General features: G+C 62.1%; 1 protein-coding gene across 1 annotated transcript; it reads left to right on the top strand.

The window, feature by feature from the left end:
* Positions 1 to 220: 220 nt before the first annotated feature.
* Positions 221 to 18877, top strand: Akt1 (AKT serine/threonine kinase 1). The gene is given in 14 exon segments (XM_013362580.4): positions 221 to 361; positions 11125 to 11253; positions 13430 to 13434; positions 13436 to 13542; positions 13890 to 14037; positions 14340 to 14471; positions 14547 to 14612; positions 15262 to 15330; positions 15564 to 15689; positions 15757 to 15885; positions 15994 to 16208; positions 16496 to 16583; positions 17660 to 17762; positions 17990 to 18877. Coding segments are annotated over 14 exon segments (1443 nt in total). The 5' UTR covers positions 221 to 315; the 3' UTR covers positions 18070 to 18877.
* Positions 18878 to 19040: the final 163 nt, after the last annotated feature.

Below are 19040 nucleotides of genomic sequence, written 5' to 3'. Positions count from 1 at the left end.
CAGTGTCCAGTGGCGTGGGCTTCTGCCTGGCCTGGTGTTGTGGGGGGTAGGCAGGCTGGCAGAGGAGGGTGGGTGAGGATGGGGGCTGGGAGCCGGGAGGGGCCACAGGGAAGGCAGACCCTGGCTGAGGTGGCGAGGAGCATGGCCCCGGGGCTCTCTGAGAGCTTGGGGGGCACCCCCAGCAGACGGCCCTCACACACTCTCTGTTTGCTTCTTCTAGAGGCTGTAGCTAGGCCGCCAGAGCCCAGAGGGAGCCTGCTGGAGGAGCGTATCTGCACCCTTGGGCCGCCCCGGCCAGCAGGGGCCACGGACACCATGAACGACGTGGCCATCGTGAAAGAGGGGTGGCTACACAAACGAGGTCAGTGCCTGCCCTCAGGCTGGCCCTGGAGGGCAGGGCCAGGGAGTGAGCCCTGGTCTACCTGGGGTCCTGGAGCCAGTGGGGCCGGCGGCCTGTGGGCTTCCTTCAGGTGTGGGGGCTTGTGCCAGGCCAGCTGGGAGGAGGGGCCGCTTTCCTGAGGCTCCTGGACCTAGCACCCCGCCACAGTGTGGAGGTCACAGCCTTGTGGGCCTCCTGAGTGGGAGGGGAGGCCCTGTGCAGGGCCTGCTGTTCGGGCCCCTGCCTGGCAGGGCCTGGTGGGCGGGGCACGCCAGGCCACTCCAGCCTTCCTCCTGGCTTTCCTGGAAGGCGGCGAGGACCCAGCAGTTCCAGGCCTGGCACGCTGGCAGCCTGAGGCACTGCCCAAGGGCTCCTGAGGGCAGGGCAGGGCAGGCTGCTGGGCTTGGCCTGTTGCCCACCTGAGGCCTGGACTCCGGGGAGGGGGTTCTGCTCCACCCAGGGCCCTGGCCGACTGGGGCCTGTTTGTGTTGGAGCTGCAGAGCTGGCCGCCCCCCCGCCTTCCCACTCCTTTGGCCCCGTAGCCCAGGGGAAGGACGCTGCCCAAGGGGCCCAGCGAGGAGCAGGGGAATAAGACCTGAGTGTAGCCCTCGCCTTCCCGCTGTTCTCCCCTCTGTCCTGCTGGAGGTGGACTTCACAGCCAGGGGTCCTGGGCAAGCCACTCCCTATTGTACCAGGGCGGACATTAGCCTGCCCCCTTCTGACTTCCTCTTCCTGCAAACCTGCTCCCCGGGAAGTTCTGGCGATCCGTGCCAGCAGCTCACCACTCCTCGCACTCCACCTCCAGCAGATGAACCCCGTGTCTTGAGGGGAGGAGGCAGCCCCAGGCCCCCCAGACAGGGAGTCATGGTGGAAGTGGGTATCATGAGGCAGGGTTCTGGGGGACGTACGGGAGCTCCCCAGTAGGGCAGGTCTGGGAGCTGCTGGAGGAGGCTGCAGGGTGGCTGGGAGGTGCCAGGGCCCAGGGCTTGAGGTGGGGATTGAGGGTGTGGTCAGCTGTGTGCTGGAGCTCGGTTGGTCGGTGTTGCTGGGCCTGGGTCCATGGAGCCATTGCCTACTTTCCCAGGCCCTTCAGCCACATCTCACCCTTTGCCTCATCTCATAGCCCTGACCCCTGACCCTTTTCTGTGCCCCAAACAGTCTGTTTTCTTGGTGAATGCTTGTTGAGTGACTTAGATTTGGGGCCAACCCAGGAGGTGCCTGGCCCCAGTCACACAGGGCCTGTGGCAGCCAGCCAGACTTGGGTAGGAGCACTTCTGAGGCCTGGGCTCCTGGTGACCAGGTTGCCACTCTGGTTGTACCTTCGGAAAGGACCTGGGGGGAGGCAAGCGGGCCTCAGGGGGCATCCGAGAGACCCCATGGGGCTGCTCTGTGCACCTCCAGCACCTCGGGCCTTGGCTTCCCCATTTACACAGTGGGAATGGGTGGGGTAGAGACCTGGTGCAGGGGGCTCGTGGTCTGTGGGGGTCCCCCTGCTTGTGACGCCCTGTCCTGGTGGGATGGAGGGGGACCCTTTAAGTGGGGGTTACCATCCAGGCAGTCTCAGCAGCCTCCAGGCCCTGCTGCCTGGTGCCAGCCACACCAGGGGAGAGGGTCCTGTCCCCAGCCCCACTCGTCTTCCTCTAGCCCCAGCCCAGGGGCATGGGCTCTAGCAGGGTGGCCGGGCATGGGAGGTAGACTGCACACCTTCCTGCATGGTCCCTCTGAGTTCTGCTCTGGCCCAGGGCCCTTGCTTGGACTGCCCTGCTTTCTGAATGCCCTGGACCTCCTAGTGGGGGAGGGGGGCGACACAGGTGTCCTCCAGCCCTCTGATGCCCTGGCCACTTGTCTTTGCCACCTGGGAGTGACCTGTCCAGGGTGGGCCTGGGTCTGCCTCTCTGCTGGCTCCCCTGCATCGGGACCTGGAATACACTGGTTCTCAGCCCAAGTCCCCAGGCACAGCCCACCATGGCCACCTGGGCTGGCCCCATGTGGGGTGACCATGCCTTCTGGGGCTGTGTAGGTGTGGGGATGAGAGTGGATGGGTGTCCTACTACAAATGAGGGGCCAGACGGCCATGTCTGCAGACCAGGCCCAGGCTCTTTCTCTTGCCACTGAGGTGGTGGGCACCCATCTCTGGGGAGTGGCCCCAGGCTGTGTTCAGAACATGCCTGCCGGAATCACCCACACCAGAGCCAGAGCTGCTGACAGACTTGCAGCTGGCCAGGCATCCCTGGGCCTCCATGTCCCCATGTGTCTAACAGGGAGCCATCCCAGGATCATGGATGCAAGCTGCTGAGGGCCAGAGCTCGTGGGGAGGTGGCCCAACCAGGCAGCCCCAGGTGGGTTGTGGAGGAAGCTGCAGTACCACCCGGTGGGTGGCCAGGCCAGATCAGTGCTGCCCGCTTCCCTTTTCCAGAGGTCTGCCTCAGGTGAGCTCCTGGGAGCAGGCATTCAGGAGCCACCCTGGGGCAGGTTGCAGGTGGCTGGGCTTGGCCCAGGGCATCCAGTTTTTGGCCTCCAAGAGGAGAGCTCTGTGCTGTGCAACAGGCCGGCTGCGCCACTGCTTTTGGAGTGTGGTCCCCTTAAAGCCTGGGCCACCTTTGTCTCCTTGCCCCAGTGCTGACAGGTCCCGCTCCACCCTGCCCTGTGGACAGCCGCTCTGGTCAAGCCTCCAGCCAAGGACCCCACTGTCATCCTCCTGGCCATGCTTGTCTTCAGTGTCCCTGACTCACGGCAGGTGGCTGGATGAGGAGAGGGAGGGGAGGGTGGCCAGGAGGCTGGGTCAGGATGAACTCTGGAAGTAGAAGTGTGTGCTGACCAGTGGGCACCTCCCAGTCTCCCAGGGGCCAGCAGGGCCCAGCAGAGGAAGCAGCCTGAGGCCATGGGGTGGAGGTAGAGGGAGCCAACCTGTCCCAGATGTGGTCGCCTGAGTGGGTCTTCAAGGTGTGTATGCCTGGGTGTGTGTAGGAGGCCTGTTGGGACCTCATTTGGACTTTCTGGGTTTTCCTCTTGTATGTGTGGTCCTGAGCTTGAGCCCAGCAGTGCTTTACTTACCACTAAGCTACGTTCGCAACCCTTTTTTTTTTTTAGAGAGAGAATTTTTTTTAATATTTATTTTTTAGTTTTCAGCAGACACAGCATCTTTGTTTGTATGTGGTGCTGAGGATCGAACCTGGGCCGCACGCATGCCAGCCGAGCACGCTACTGCTTGAGCCACATCCCCAGCCCCTTGCAACCCTTTTTAATTTTTGTTTTGAGACAGAGTCTTGCTGTTAAGTTGTCCAGGCTGGCCTGGGACTTGCCATCCTCCTGCCTCAGCCTCCTGCGTAGCTGGATTGCAGGCATGTGCCTGGCCTCAGTTTAACTTAACGCCTGGAAGCTAGGCCTCTGCCCGGGGCCAGGCTGCCCCATCCTGGCATGGACCTTCCCCCTGACCCAGATCCCTTCAGGCATAGTGGGGATACTGAGGCCTGGCTCTGGCCCTGAGGGCCTCCTGGGTATTGTCTCCCTCCTACCCACTCTGGTTCAGTCTTGAGGTCCTGGCACAGGTTGTCCCTGTTGGGGGCTCTGGGGTGCAGAGTGGTCCACTTCAGTGACACAGATCCCCGTGCATGCCCAGCTGTGGCCCTGGCCATGCTGTCAGCTAGTCCCAGGGTCCTTGTGTGGGCGGGGGTCTGCACCCTGAGGATACAGCCCAGCTCCCTTTCTCCTGGGAGGCCGAAGCTTTGCTGAGCGGACATGAGTGGAAGGTAGTTTGTGGGGCCGGGTGACCCGTGTCAGCGTGCACAGCAAGGGTTGCAGGTCAACTGCTTGAGTGCAAAGGTGGGAGTTGCTCTGCAGAACCACTGAGGGAAGCCCCCTGGAGGCCCCTGAACCTGTGAGCAGTGCTGCCAGCTTCCCTGGGCCTCCGTTTCCCTGGGGTCAGGTGTGGGTTGGCCATAGGTGCTCCCCGGGGGCCCTGCTATGCCCTTGGCCTGACCAGTGAGCACCAAGTGTCCTCCTTAAGGAGGACATGTGCTGGCCATGGGGACAGACTGGAAGAGATGTGTAGGTGTGCAGGGAGAAGGCAGGCAACGTGTGCCAGCCTTTGAGCCCAGGGGACGGGCCTGGTGACATGGTGCTTGGCCGATGGCGGCAGCCTTGGCTTGGCTGGTGCGGGGCCGTTTCCTGCTTGGTGAATGTGTTGCGCTCACCCTTCAACACAAACAACAAAAGAGGAAGCTGGGCAGCCTCACGCTGGGGGCGTGGGGTCACTCACCAATGGCCTAGCCTGGCCCTGGGGCCGATGAGCCTGGTGGCTCTGAGTGGGGAGTGCTCTTGCTTCTGCTGCCTGGTTGCCTGTCCTCTTTGGGCATGGGTGTCCTGTAGGGGGCCAGACTCTATGGTGGGGGTCACAGGGAAGGATGGTGTGAGTAGGAGCAGGGTCCTGGGGCCACCTCCTGACCTGCTCTGCTGTCCACCCTGTAGGGCGGCATGGAGAGCACTGGCAGGTGGGACACTAGGCCTGCACAGGGGCAGAAGTGTGGTGGGACAGCCCCCAAGTGACTGGCCACCCCCTCTCATCAAGGCTTCAGTGGGGGCTCTTAGAAACGCCGCAGGGAGGGGCTTGGCAGGGCACTCACCCCTCCCGAGAACCCCGGGCGAGGCCCAGGGCCAGTGCCCAGCTTTGGGCCCTCCTGCAACAGGAGTGGGACCGCTGCCCGCTGCCCAGGACTGCCCCACAGCCATAAGGCCACTGCTGTGCCCGCTTGGCACACCCCACCCAGAGGCTCCCCTAGCCCAGAGCTGGCCCCAGGCCCCGGCCAGGATGACCCTGCCTGCTGGAGCACTTGTCCCCACTCAGGCTGTGTGGCCCCTCTGTCCCCCTGCCTTGGGGAACTCTAACCCTGGGAAGTAATAATAAGTCTGTATCTTAAGACATTGTCACTGAGGGGGTGGGGCTTGGGGGTGGCCTGCTGGCGCAGAGCTCTGGGTCACGTCCCCTCGCCTTGCCTCCCCTGCAGGCTCAGCCCCTGCTCAGGCTTCCCAAAGCTTTGTCAGGGTTGGGAAGTGGTGGCTCCCAGGCTTCCTCTCCACCCCTCCTCCTGAGCTCCCTGTCCCCCACAGGGTGGCTCTGCTTGCTCACCCCATCCTGGCTCCTTGTCCTCTGTCCTACTGGGAACCTCATTACCTCTCTTGCTTGGGCCCATCTGGGCTCGTGTGGGGCCTGCAGGCCCTGGACCGGAGCCCCTGGGCCTGGTGCTGTGTGGGGGTCCAGGCCAGGACTGGCTGGGGCAGGAGCCCCCTCCTGGAGCAGGACAGGAGCAGCCCCTTGTCCTCCCCGCCCCTCCAGAGCATATTCCTTCACGGGCCCCTTTGTGTGGGCTGAGTGAACTGCCCCTGCTGTGCCGCCCTTAGGTGGGGAGGCAGGTAGAATGGGTGGCAGGAGGCCCCAGCGTGTGGGTTCTAACACAGACTGCAGGCAGGGATGGCTTGGCCAGAGCAGAGTGGGTGGCACCTGGTCAGTGGGCTGCAGCTGAGTAAGTAGGGTGGCCAGAGACAGGCAGGTGTTTGGCTGCCAGATGGGGGTGACCTGAAGCCAGGTGGTGGGCATGGGGCAGGGCTGCCTGCTGAGTGCAGAGGCCGTGGACACTGCTGAGTGGGATGATCTGGGGGACAAGAACCAGCTGTGTCCTATAGGGGTCCAATATGGCCCCTTTCTGCCAAGGGGTGGGTGTTGTGCAGTGTCCTGGAGGATGTGGGGTCTGGGAGAAGGGCTGGGTGGGTGGGACCTGGTGTGCATTCTGCTGCAGCTCAGCAGGAGGTTTGGGGGCCGCAGTTTGGGGGATGGGGGCCTGGAGGACAGGCCCAGCAGTGCTGCCCTGGAGTGGCCGGAGGAGCTGAGGGGCCCCGTGCTTCAGCCATACCTTGGCAAGAGTGGGTTTAATGGTGCCAGGCCCGCCCTCCCCTCTCCCTCCTGTGTGTGCATTGTTGCCAGCCTGCGTGAAGACCAGAGACCTGTGAGGAAGGAGCTCAGGGTGTGTCCCAGCAGGACTTGGGGCTTTGGTCATATCTGCCTTTTTCTCTCTTTTTTTTGGTACTAGGGATTGAACCCAGAGGCACTTAGCCACTGAGCCCCATCCCCAGCTCTTGTTTTATATTTTATTTGGAGACGGGGGCCTCCCTGAGTTGCTTGGGGCCTTGCTAAGTTGCTGGCGCTGGCTTTGAACACGTGATCTTCCTGCCTCAGCCTCCTGAGCTGCTGGGATTGCAGGCGTGCACCACTGCACCTCTGGCTCATGTCTGTGACATTGAGGGTCCCTCTGAGTCTTGGTTTCTTCTGTAGAGAGCTAGTGGACGTAATGACCCCTGCCACCCAGCTGGGCTTTCTGGGAGAGTGGGGCAGGATCTCCGGCTGGAGAAAGGTGCAGCCAGGATCTGTGTAGCATCAGCCTCTGCTGGGCAGGGGCTGGACACCTTTTTGACCAAGGATGCTTGTGCCCCATCCCTATTCAGACCCCAAGTGCCGTCTTTAGAAGGGCTCACTCAGGGGGCAGCTCGTGTGCCCTTGGCTGGGCTGTATCAGGCCGAGTCTGTGGCCTTGATCACATGGCCTCTTCCCTTCCTTCTCTGGCTCGTGGTCACAGGGTCCACCTGCCTGTGGACCCTGCTGGGATAAGGAACAGTGGGACTCTGACCCAGGCAGGGGCCTGGTACATTGGGCCTTGGAGATGACCCGTGCTGCCCACTGCCCAGCCAGCAGGCAGCGAGGGCTGGACACATAGCCTGTGGGCTGCTGTCAGCAGGGCCGTCTGCTCAGTGTGCTGGAGAAGGTAAATGGGCGCCCGGCAGCTGTCGGTGGGCGATGGATGTGTCTGCGGCAGGGGACCGTGCGGTCCCGCTGTCAGCTGGCGCCTGCTCCCCAGGCCTGCTGGGGCTCACTTTGCTGTGGAGAAACAGCTCGGTGCCGCCTGGCCCCCTGCCAGCTGCCGCCTGTCATCGCCGCTGTGGCAAAGTGTTTATCCAGCAGTTTCCCGAGAACTGGGGACTTTCAGAGGATGTTCATGGAGCTCAGGACCTGGTGGCCTGGTGGCGTGGCTTGGAGGGTTGAGTCACAGCAACTCAGGAGGGCCCAGGTGGGGCCTGGGCTATGGGTGCCCTAGGACCCGTGGCCCAGCGTGGAGAGGGCAGGCCTTGGCTTGTCTTCTCCCCAAGCACTGGCCTTGTGGCCCTGATGGTAGCACTTGGGTTGTGGGAGGTTGGGTGAGGAGACTTCCTGGAGAGGCTGGCCTGCCAGAACCTCAGCCTTCAGCACAGGACGGGCTGACCCTCAGGGATACTGAGGGACCTAGGGGCTACAAGAGGATGGGGGACACTGCCTGCCCTGTATCCAACTCCTTGTGCCTGGATCCCCAAGTTGTACACGGGCCATGGCGGGTATGGACTTCTGCTGGCTATGTGTATTCTTTCCCTGGGCCTGACAGGACCTGGTCTTGGGGGTGGGCACAGCAGGGGTCCCCTCCCCTCCTTGGCTCTTCTGCCTCCAGGGAAGGCTCTAGGGAATCCTGGAGGCTGGTTGAGGTCTTGCCTCTGCCCTGCCCAGGAGTCCTGGCATTGGAGTGGGGATGGGCATGGGCCACAATGTCTTCACAGCTGGCATAGGGTCCTGACTGACTGCTCACGGGAAGTGGAACTGCTGCAGTGCCGGGCTGAGGCCCAGGCTGCGCTGCACCTGGCATGGACTGTGGGTCCCTCCTGAGCTCCAGGGTTTGTTGGGGGTGCCCCGGGGCCTGGGGGTTTGTTGTGATTTGCCGTCCCCCAAGTGGAGAGCAGGAGAAGGCCCTGGTTGTGCAGAGCAGTAGGTACCCTGTCTAGGGGTGACAGCCTGAGGGGCAGTCTTGGCCTTGCAGCTTATCACTGCCTTACATCTGTCTGGAACATGGGCTCGCTGGGGGACCTTGTCCTTCTGCTGCCCTGTGGGCTGTTCAGGGAGAGGAGGACACTGGCTGGCACAGTCCCTCCAGGCTGGACTCCCACCCAAGTGCAAGACATTCAGCAGCTGTGATGGGGTATGGAGCTTGGCAGCCAGGGTGAGTGCCCGTACCTCTGGTGACACTAAAGAAGAAGGGTGGCCCCTTCGGGTCAGTCTCTTCCTGTTGGTGTGTGGAGCTTGGTGAGACTGGTGGAGAGAGGCCTGGATCTGGCACTAGAGACCCAGGGGTGGGCAAGTGCTACTCCACAGGCATCCTGTGACCACAAGGGCAGCCATGTCCTCCACCTGTCCATCTTGTGTCACTCAGCCCTGGAGTGAGTGCTGTTGTCTGAGCTGGCTGCTGGCCTAGCCTTCTGTCTGGGCTGAACACATTAACATGCAGGCCATGGCCCATGCTGCAGCTGGCTTGGTGGACACCCTGAGTGATGGCCCGGCTGGACATGAGGTGGGGTGAAGAAAGAGATGTGTGTGTCCTGGAGCCTTGGCCCCAGGGCCCTGCTCCCCTCTGGAGGGTTTTCCTGCGTGTCAGGCTGCTGCATGCAAAGGCCTGCTCAGGTCCTGTCCTTGTCCCTCTGCGCACCCGAGTCTCCTGGGCCCAGGGCCTTGAAAGCTGGGAAGGGGAGGATACCGAGCCCCTCCTGAGATCTCTGGGGGGGCTGGGCACCCCCAGATCTGGCTCCTAGAACCTCCTGTCCTAGGATGCTCAGGGGCCATGGGGGGCTGGGACTGTAGAGCACTAGCTGGGAGGAGACAGATCTGGGTCAGGGCTGGGAGCCAGGCGGGCGCACTGAGTGCCGGGTGGTGCTGGGGGCTATGTGGGGCACACGGGGGGCCATGGTGGTGGGATCAAGATGGATTTCCGGGGTGAGCGGGTGCGGTGCTCATCAGCTTCTCTGCTCAGTTAGCATCCTGGGGAGCGGCAGCTGGCGAGATGGGAGGCACTCCATCAGGGGCCGACAGCTCCAGACTGGCGCTGGTGGGTGGGCACACGTGGGGGGTAAGAGGGGCAGGATGGGGTGGGCGTGCAGCCCCCCAGCCGGCTCTGCCTGATCTCTGGAGTCTCTGCCTGCTGCACCTCCCACGCCCTGAGGCCACAGGGAGGGTCTCCTGGAAGAGCTGCAGGTGGGGTGCTCTGACCTAGGCAGAGCTGGCCCGGGGTTTGTGCTGGGGGAGGCCAGTTGCTGGGGTTTCAGACTCCATTCTCCAGCGTTGGCATTGGCTATTAGGCAAGGCCCCAAGTGGCCATGGGATCCAGGGCCAGAGGTGTTGGAGCTGGGTTGGCAGTTGCCCTGCGGCCACGTGAGCTGTAGGCCAGCAAAAAGCGGGTGACATCTTTCCTTCCTTTGGAGGTACCTTCCCACATGTGAGCTCTGCACAGCATCTCGGAGAGCTCCTCCCTGCCCCTTCCTAAGTGCTGAGGACAGGTTCTCGGGCTGGGGGTGTAGCCTGAGAGTGGGCTCTGGCCACCCTGGGGCTGGCCGGGGGCCACTCCCATGACAGGCACTCCCACTTCAGGCCATGCAGAATGAGGCCAGGCCTCTGCATTGCTTGTGGAGCGTCTGGCTGCAGTGTCTGGGTAGTGGGAGCCACAGGGAGGGGGAGCCCAGGGGGTGCACTGTACCCAGAGTTCCCTCGGCCTGCACCTGGCAGGTGGGTGGCCTCGAGGGGGAACAGGCTTCTATGCAGGAAGGAAGTGGCTCTCAGAGGGTCCCAACCCACAGCACTAGGAGGACAGTGTACCCACCTGGAACACCAGGATGCAGTGTGGCCTTGGATAGAGAAGGCAGGCTGGCCAGGACCCTCAGGGCTGTGGGGAGAGGAGCAGCACCTTTGCCTGGCCCTCTATGACCCATACACCCCAGGAGACGATCTCCATGGGCTGGAGCCTGGTCCCCTGGGTGCCTGGCCATAGCAAGTGTACCATGCACTGGGGGCCTAAGCACCTAGGCATCACCCTGCTGGACCCAGTGGTAGATGGCCTGGTGACAGAGCCATTGCTTGTCCCCCACGTCCCTCCAGGTGCCCTCGTCCAGAGCTCAGTGTGGCAGGAGGACCCTGCCCATGGGCCGGCTCCTCTGCCCTCTGCCCAGTGTCCCTGCAGATGAAGAAGTCGCCTCATTAGTGAGCTCCCCGTTGCTCTTCAGACTCCTTGCTCGGCAAAATGTAAATGAAACATTTTTTCCGGGTGTCAGTATGAAAAATGACAGTCACTGTGAGCTCACAGAGGACATCTGCTCTGGTTCCTACATGTGAACGCCTGCTTACGGCTGATGTTGCAAAACTTGAGGGGGATGTTCCCGTGCACCTGGTTGACCCAGAGTAGTCCCAGCCTGGGTCCTGATGCCCACGGTGTCCAGCTCTGGGTGCCTCCTGGGTCTGGTCAATGGATGGTGCTGAGGGGTACTCCATGCCCCCAGTCGGCAGCTCTGCCCCTCTGGCTGACTCCGGCACAGAGATCAACTTCTGCCAGGGTTGTGGTGCTGGTCCTCTCCCCTCCAGACACCAGGTTCTGGCTGTGGTAGGCAGCCACACATGCCATTGTCACCTGTGGCTGCCATCTGCCAGACCCTGCGTGCCCTCTGGCCCCTCCCCATTTCCCCATCAGTGCTACTCCCTGAGTCTGGGTGCCCTGGGCCTGAAACGCCAGCAAGCCTGCCTCCCCTGGACCCAGCGCTGTCACAAGCAGCCCACCCCAGCCTGCTGCCCATGCACATGTCCTGTGGGGTGGGGCCAGGAGGGGGTTGACATAGACCCTCACAGCCCTGTCCCACAGGGGAGTACATCAAGACTTGGCGGCCACGATACTTCCTCCTCAAGAATGACGGGACCTTCATCGGCTACAAGGAGCGGCCCCAGGATGTTGACCAGAGGGAGTCCCCCCTCAATAACTTCTCTGTGGCACGTAAGTGTCCCCCTGGCCACCTTGGGTTGGAATGAGGTGGCTGAGCAGGGCTAGAGCTTTCTGTGCCCACCAAACTCCCTGCCAAGGCCCTCTTTTGGCCTCTGTGTCGTCCCTAGGAACAGGCCTAGCAGAGCTGGCTCCTGTCACCTTCTGTAGGACTGTTGAGAGGCCAATGCTGACTGGGCCCAGGCCATCCAAACTACTTCCCAGCCCTGGTACTCTTGCTTGGAAGGACGAGGGGTCTCACCTGTGGACAGAGCCTGGCCTCTGGGGAGACTGGGTCTTCCTCTGGTTGGGGCTTAACAGAGCAGCCAGGAGCACCCACTGGGATACCCCCTGGTGGGGAGGGCACAGAGAGAGAGCACCACCTCCCTTACCCCCAGAGCCCTGGCCTGTGGGGCCTGTTGTGCCTTCCTAGCTTGTGTCCCACCCTCCTGATGGGTGAAGGTGGCAAGGCTGTTCCAGGCTGTCTCCTGGGGGCATCTGCAGGTTCCAGCCCACACGAGCCACAGTGATTGAGACGCTGGGGCAGGTGTACCTCCCGGTCTGGTCTGCTTCCCGTGGGGCCACCCTGTGGCCCAGTCTTCCCAGGGGCTGGCCCAGGGTGCTGGCCAGGCATGCAGGTGTGACTGTGTGGGTGGTGAGGGATCAGCTGTGGGACATCTGGAGCAGTGGGCTCAAGGCAGGTCTCTGGGATCCGTCTCGGGCTGCATCTGGATGTGCAGTGCGATGCCCCAGACCTGGGTTCTACCCCTGGTCCCTTGCTCATGTCACCCTTCACACCAGGTGGCTCCGCTCACCCTCCTGGGATCCTGGGTCCTCTAACCCCTCCACCCTGCTTGTCCCCAGGGTTCTGGGGCCTTGGAGGAGGAGATGTACAGGTTGCCATCCCCAGGCTGGATGGGGAAGGACCCCCACCTGCTCCTCACCAGCCCCTCCTGTGTGCCTGGCGCTGGGCCGAGGGGAGGATGTCAGCAGCCCTACCATCAGATGAGGCTCCTCATCAGGGAGCAGAGGCCTTGCCCTATGGGGCTCCTGGTCGAGGGGCCTCCTGTGGGGGCCTTTTCAGGATCAGATTTCTCTGAGCCCCGATTTCCTTTTTCCTGGTTCCTCGAGCTGCTGGCCCTGCAGTGGTGGGTCCCCATATGGGAAGAGACCCAGGAAGCAGACCCCCCATCCCCTAGTAGGGTCCCTGCAAGCTCTCCTTGATTCCCCTCTGTGGGGTGGGGAGGAGGCCATATTCCCTGGGTTCCCAAAGCAGGGCCTTGCTGTTGGGAGGCAGCCCTGGCTGAGGGCAGGGAAGAGGAGAGGGGCTCTGGAGGTGGCACACAGAGGGCGGTGCCAGCCTCTGGGGCCTGCTAAGCAGCAGAGCATGGAGTGGGTGGCTGTGCTGTAGCCCCCGTCCAGGAGCTTCTCTGAGGATGGGATCTGGTGTGACGGGGCGAGACCCCAGCTCTGGGCACTGCCTCCCACTGACAGGCTTTCTGGGAATGAGCAGGAGGCCGTGTGCCCAGATGACAGGGCCCAGGCAGGTTTCCCACCGTGCTGATCAGGTCCTTCCCCAAGGCTGGGCCCCAAGCCCCTTCCCGGCCCCCAGGCCTGGCAGGCGGCCCCTTGCTCACTCAGTGGAGCCAGCCAGCCCCTTGCGTTGCCAGGGCCTGGACGATGGAATGCGGGAGGCCCCTGGGCTGGCCCCTCAGCCCCTCCTGCCCACAGAGTCCTGTGAGACGCCCTCTCTGCTCATAGCACTCATACCCCTCAGGGCCTGGTGTGTCCCTCACAATCCAGCCATGGCAGGTGTGCATGCTCCAGGTGTGTGTGCACCAGGTCTGAACTGCTCCAGGTGTGTGTGCTGCAGATGAGCATATTCTGCAGGTGCTCTAGCTGTGGCTGGGAAAACAGCAAGAGATCCCTGCCTGGTAGGAAGGGTGGCTGTGGCCCCAATCTCCACGAACCTCCATTGCCCTCCTCAGGGCTCTGGCACTATTTGGGGCTCAGAGACCACAGGAAGCACTGGGGAGGAGCGATGGTATGGGGCTGACCTCACAGCCCCGGACACCCTCTTGGGGTGCCTTGCAGCTCCAGAGTAGAGTGTCCCAGCTGGAATAGGGCCCTAGTCCCTCTGGGCAGCACTGTAGGGAGGTCAAGTGCAGACAGATGCTCCCTGCCCACCCAGAATGCCATGCTGATGAAGACAGAGCGGCCCAGGCCCAACACCTTCATCATCCGCTGCCTGCAGTGGACTACGGTCATCGAACGCACCTTCCATGTGGAGACGCCTGAGGAGCGGTATGTGGGGTGAGGGCAAGGGCCTGGCTGCAGAAGGTGGCCTCCAGGGTTGAAGATGGATGCCTGGGTTGGCAGATGGCCCTCCTCAGAGGTCATTTTGCAAACTAGCCTAGGCCTGTAGGGTATAGGTGGGGAAACTGAGGCTGGAAATGAACACAGGGTGGGAGGGGATGCTATCCTGCTGGGGCTGGACTCAGTGTCCTGGAATGTGTGCAGTCTAGGCCAGGTGGCCCCTCAGGGCTCTGCCTGGGGTCAGACAGCCGCCTGAGCTGGAACTGCCAGCTGGCTGTGGGCGATGCATGGTGGAGTCCCTGCAGGTGCCCAAAGTCTCACTTGAGCCCCTGCAGGGAGGAGTGGACAACAGCCATTCAGACCGTGGCTGATGGACTCAAGAGGCAAGAGGAAGAGATGATGGACTTCCGTTCGGGCTCACCCAGTGATAACTCGGGAGCAGAGGAGATGGAGGTGTCCCTGGCTAAGCCCAAGCACCGCGTGGTGAGGCCCAGCCCCTGCCTCTGCTGACAGGAGGCCTTGCTCCCTCCCTGGACACCCCCTTGTGTTAGAAGTGAAGTCAGGACAGTGGCCAGAGGGCCTGGGGTGTTGCCCAGTTCTGCTGTGAGCACTGGCCTCCCACTTGTCCCACAGGCCCACAGGTGTGAGGGTGGGGCCCCAATCCACACCTAGCCTGCCAGAGTGATACAGGCCCTACCACCTTGTACACTGTCCAGCAGATGGTTCTGCCCCTGGGGCTGGTGGTGCTGAGCAGGGTGCTGAGTAGTCTCTGCCCACTGCCACAGACCATGAATGAGTTTGAGTACCTGAAGCTACTGGGCAAGGGCACCTTTGGGAAGGTGATCCTGGTGAAGGAGAAGGCCACAGGCCGCTACTATGCTATGAAGATCCTGAAGAAGGAGGTCATCGTGGCCAAGGTATGGGGTGGGCAGCATATGGGCCAGGGACAGGGGACAGGGTGGCCTGGGTGCTCACCTGGCCTTGCCTTTCAGGACGAGGTGGCCCACACACTCACTGAGAACCGCGTCCTGCAGAACTCCAGGCACCCCTTCCTCACAGTGAGTGGGCGCCGTCCTGCCTAGGCAGGGAGGGGCAGGGCAGGAAGACACTGGCACGGGGCTGCTGTCCTGTCTTCCAGGCACACCCAAGGGCTTCACATGTGGCCAGAGGAAGGTTGGGTGAGAGGGCACCTGGTATGGGCCTGGGCAGTGCTTGCTGGCTCAGTGTCCACAGAAGGCAAAGCAGGTGACCTTGGTCTTCCACCCTGCTAAGGCCCTGGGCCCCAAGCACCCCACACCCTGCCTCTCTGCAGACCACTGTTGAGGTGCAGGCTGGGTGTACCCCTGCCCTGGGGAGCTGGCCCAGGAGCGGCACATGACCAGGGGCCTGTAATATTTCTGAAGGAGGCTCAGCATTGGTCATCAGTGGGCCTTCCCTTCGGACAAGGCTGCTCTGGGCACAGATGGGAAGGCAGCCCTGGCAGCTGGGAGCCTAGGGCCAGAAGCCCCAAGCCAACGCTCAGCTTCTTACCTGATTCTGGTGGCCCCAGAGCCTGGCACACTATCCACTTGAGACCCTAATTTTCCCTTGGACTTGAACCCAGACCCCATATTGCTCATCTTTAAAACAAGCCCTGTGCCTCTTGGCTGCCTGGGCCCAGCCTGGTGGCCTGTGTCAGGCCCTGGCTCCAGCTGTGCTCCATTTCAGGCCTTGAAGTATTCCTTCCAGACTCACGACCGCCTCTGCTTCGTCATGGAGTACGCCAATGGGGGCGAGGTAGGGCTGGGTGAAGTGCTGGGCAAAGGGTGGGTAGACGGATGGCTTTGCTGCCTGAGGTGCCCAGCTTCACAGTGGGAGAGCTTCGTGGGTGGCGCTTGTCCCTCTGGGGGCCTCAGACGTCCTGCTCCAGTGGTGTGGTGCTTGGGGGTAGTAGCTGCCTGCTGAGGTGACCCCTCCCCTGCCGGGGTGGGGCGGAGCCTCCTGCCGCCCCTTAGGCTCCCCTCCCGCAGCTCTTCTTCCACCTGTCCCGCGAGCGTGTGTTCTCCGAGGACCGGGCTCGTTTCTACGGCGCAGAGATCGTGTCCGCTCTGGACTACCTGCACTCCGAGAAGAATGTCGTGTACCGCGACCTCAAGGTGCGCCACGGGCTGGCGGGAGCCAGGGGTGGGGCTTGGCGTCAATGACCAGGGCCTCCCTGCACAGCTGGAGAACCTCATGCTGGACAAGGACGGGCACATTAAGATCACGGACTTCGGGCTGTGCAAGGAGGGCATTAAGGACGGCGCCACCATGAAGACCTTCTGTGGGACACCTGAGTACCTGGCCCCTGAGGTGGGTGTCCCCACACATGTCATGTGTGTACTATGGCACTGAGCACCCCACCCTCTTGCCCCTCCTCTCCGGTGTTCTGGCACGCTGTGACACTGAGCCCCTGTTCAGGTGCTGGAGGACAATGACTATGGCCGGGCCGTGGACTGGTGGGGGCTGGGTGTGGTCATGTACGAGATGCTGTGCGGCCGCCTGCCCTTCTACAACCAGGACCACGAGAAGTTGTTTGAGCTCATACTGATGGAGGAGATCCGCTTCCCTCGCACGCTGGGCCCAGAGGCCAAGTCCCTGCTCTCCGGGCTGCTGAAGAAGGACCCCAAGCAGAGGTGAGGGCGCCAGCCTGGCTACAGCTTTGCTCCTGGCCCCGCCCCAGGTGTGCCTAGACCCGTGCCCAACAGTGTGGGACAGTGCCCATCTGTGGCCTGCGCTCAGCGTCCTCAGGGGGAACAGGCCCAGGCAGAGGGGCGGGGCAGGCCCAGGTTGGGGGCGGCCCTTAACCTGCTGCAGCTCTAACTGTGGGGCTTCCCACAGCTGTTCAGAGGGGCATGCTGGGTCCCACCAGAGGTGCTGCCCGGCTGAGTGTGGCCTGAGCCTCTCGCTTGTCTCACTGCAGGCTCGGCGGGGGCTCCGAGGATGCCAAGGAGATCATGCAGCACCGCTTCTTTGCCAGCATCGTGTGGCAGGATGTGTATGAGAAGAAGGTGCCAAGCTCCCCATGCACCAGTCACGACTGGCTCCTCCCCTGCGAGCATGCTCACTTCTGCACATGCGCACAGCCACCTGGGCGCGTACCCTTCCCTCACGCACAGGGTAGTGCGTGGCTGATTGGCACACTGGCCACTGGGCCTGCCGAGGCCCAGCGACCAGGAGCTTTGTCCATGCCCCTCTGTGGCCTGCACTCAGAGGGTCTGACACAGCAGCCGTCCTCCTGGAAGTTGGCCCAGCCCTTCCTCCTCCCTCAGAGGAGCTGCACATACCCTGTGCCTCGCCTGCACTGCATCTGGTGCCAGTACCAGGGTCCTTCCCCAGTGCTGCACGGGTGGGGGCTGGCTGAGGTGGCACCTCCTGCTCGCTACCGGTTCCTCCAGGGTTCAACCTCAGGCCCTGCTGCTGCTAGGAGAGCTATGCCCCCTTGAGTGTGGGGGACAGCACCGGCTCTACCAGCAGTGTGGAGTCCACTAGCAGGCAGAAGGGCTGTACTACATGGGTCCTGTCACTGAGCATACCCTTCCTGAATGCCCATCACAGTTCACATGTGACTGATGGGTTAGGCCCATGCCTCAGTCCTCCCTGCAACACAGGGTCCCTTGCTCTTGCCCAGCTTCCTGACACCTTCTGCCCAGCCCTGACCCAAAACCACACGAGTCCTCTAGGGGTAGTCCTCTCCTAAGGTGATTAAGGACAGTGCCTGCCTGTGACCCTGGGGCCACTGGAGGTCCTCTCCCAGCTTTGTTCTTGCCCAGCCAAATGCTGTGTGCTCACTGGGCAGAAAGAGGCAGGCAGGCTCACCCGGTGCCCTGGCCCAGTCTGCTTTTGACCCTTTCCTTCCCCATTCTTAAGAAAACCTGAGTAAATGATAGCCAGGGAGGGAACAGGACTGTCCCTCCTCTTACTGTTGGGGTTCCCAGGAGCACCCCTCCCAGAGCCGTGCCCTTCTCAGGATGGCAGTGCTGCCTGGGGGAGCTCAGGCGCTGGGAGGGTCCAGCTCCTCCTGAGGTGAGGTTTGCTGGGGAATGGAGGGAGGCCTCTAACCTGTCTTTCCTGTCCCCCACTGCAGCTCAGCCCACCCTTCAAGCCCCAGGTCACATCAGAGACAGATACCAGGTATTTTGATGAGGAGTTCACGGCGCAGATGATCACCATCACACCGCCTGACCAAGGTGAGGGAGAGCCGCTCTCTCCAGGGCAGACTGGGCACTGCCTCTGCCTGGGGCAGCAGTGTCTGGCTTTATTGGCTTCAGATGCTTTAACATCCAGTTCCTCTTGAAGGCTGGTAGTGACCAGGGTAGGGAATTGGCATTCTGAGGGCCAGGCTCATGGCTTGTGGGTGGGGGCCCTACTGCACGATGGGTAGCATTAGGTCTGAGCCATCTTTGTGGCCCTGCAGATGACAACATGGAGTGCGTGGACAGCGAGCGCAGGCCACACTTCCCCCAGTTCTCCTACTCGGCCAGCGGCACAGCCTGAGGGCCGCCAGGAGGGCCTTGGCAGCCCTGTGCTGCGAGATGTCCTGGACCCAGGAGCCTCATGTGGACGATCTGTATCTGATGGTCTCATTTTCAGACGCATTGGGGAGGAGCTATGCCAGCCTCCACTGGTGGGAGGATATTCCTGCTGTGGATGGCATCCTGCCTCCCCGCCAGGTCAAAAGGAAAACTCTTCTGCAGTTTTTCTTAATTTATTTCATCCGATTTGTTCTCCAGATATGGCCTTGGCCCTCAGAACATTAAATTCCCTAGGAGAACATTAAAGACTTCTGCAGCCCCCTGCAATGTGGGCCTGTGGGTCTGGCCACCGCCCTGTCTACCGCCGTCCCTCTCGGCTATCACCTGCCTTTAAGGACCAGGCCCCTGCCCCGGCCTGGGGGCACCGGGAGCACCTTCATTCCCTCAGGAAGGCACATGGCAGCCCCTAGCTCAAGGACTGTGCCTCTGAGGAGGTCCTTGGAGCTGGCCCCACATGGGGCTGGGGGGTGGGCCTGACAGGGCAGGGGAACGAGTTTCAGTTGTTGCTGTCTATTCTGCTGTGTGGAGGCACTCGGGGGTTCATCTTAGTGACAGGAAAGCCCCCTCCCCTCGGGTCATGGCCTCCACTCAGGTGGTCTCTTAGCACTTGTCCTTCCAGATGCTTTACTCCAGGCCGTGTCCTGGCCCTCCTGCCCCTGGCCAGACGGCACCCGCTGCTGTACCACGCCGTTTTTTACAACAGTCAACTTTAGCATTTTTACTATTATGATACTTTCCCTCCAAACTCTTCAATAAAAATTGCTTTTCAAGTTTGTGGCTGGCTCTGCCGGGGCTGGGTGGGGCTAGTGGCCTAGGGAAGCTGGCACTCCAGGCTCAGCAGGAGCCCTTTCCTCACATCCCAGTGAGTTCAGGGGTGCAAGGACTTGGCTAGAGGCCCAGTGACTGTCCTGAGACTCCAAGGGAAGATGCTGC

The sequence above is a fragment of the Ictidomys tridecemlineatus genome, chromosome 5, assembly GCF_052094955.1.
Source record: "Ictidomys tridecemlineatus isolate mIctTri1 chromosome 5, mIctTri1.hap1, whole genome shotgun sequence".
Lineage (NCBI taxonomy): Eukaryota > Metazoa > Chordata > Mammalia > Rodentia > Sciuridae > Ictidomys > Ictidomys tridecemlineatus.
The sequence above is the reverse complement of the archived record's forward strand: the minus strand, read 5'-3'. Positions and strand labels throughout refer to the sequence as shown.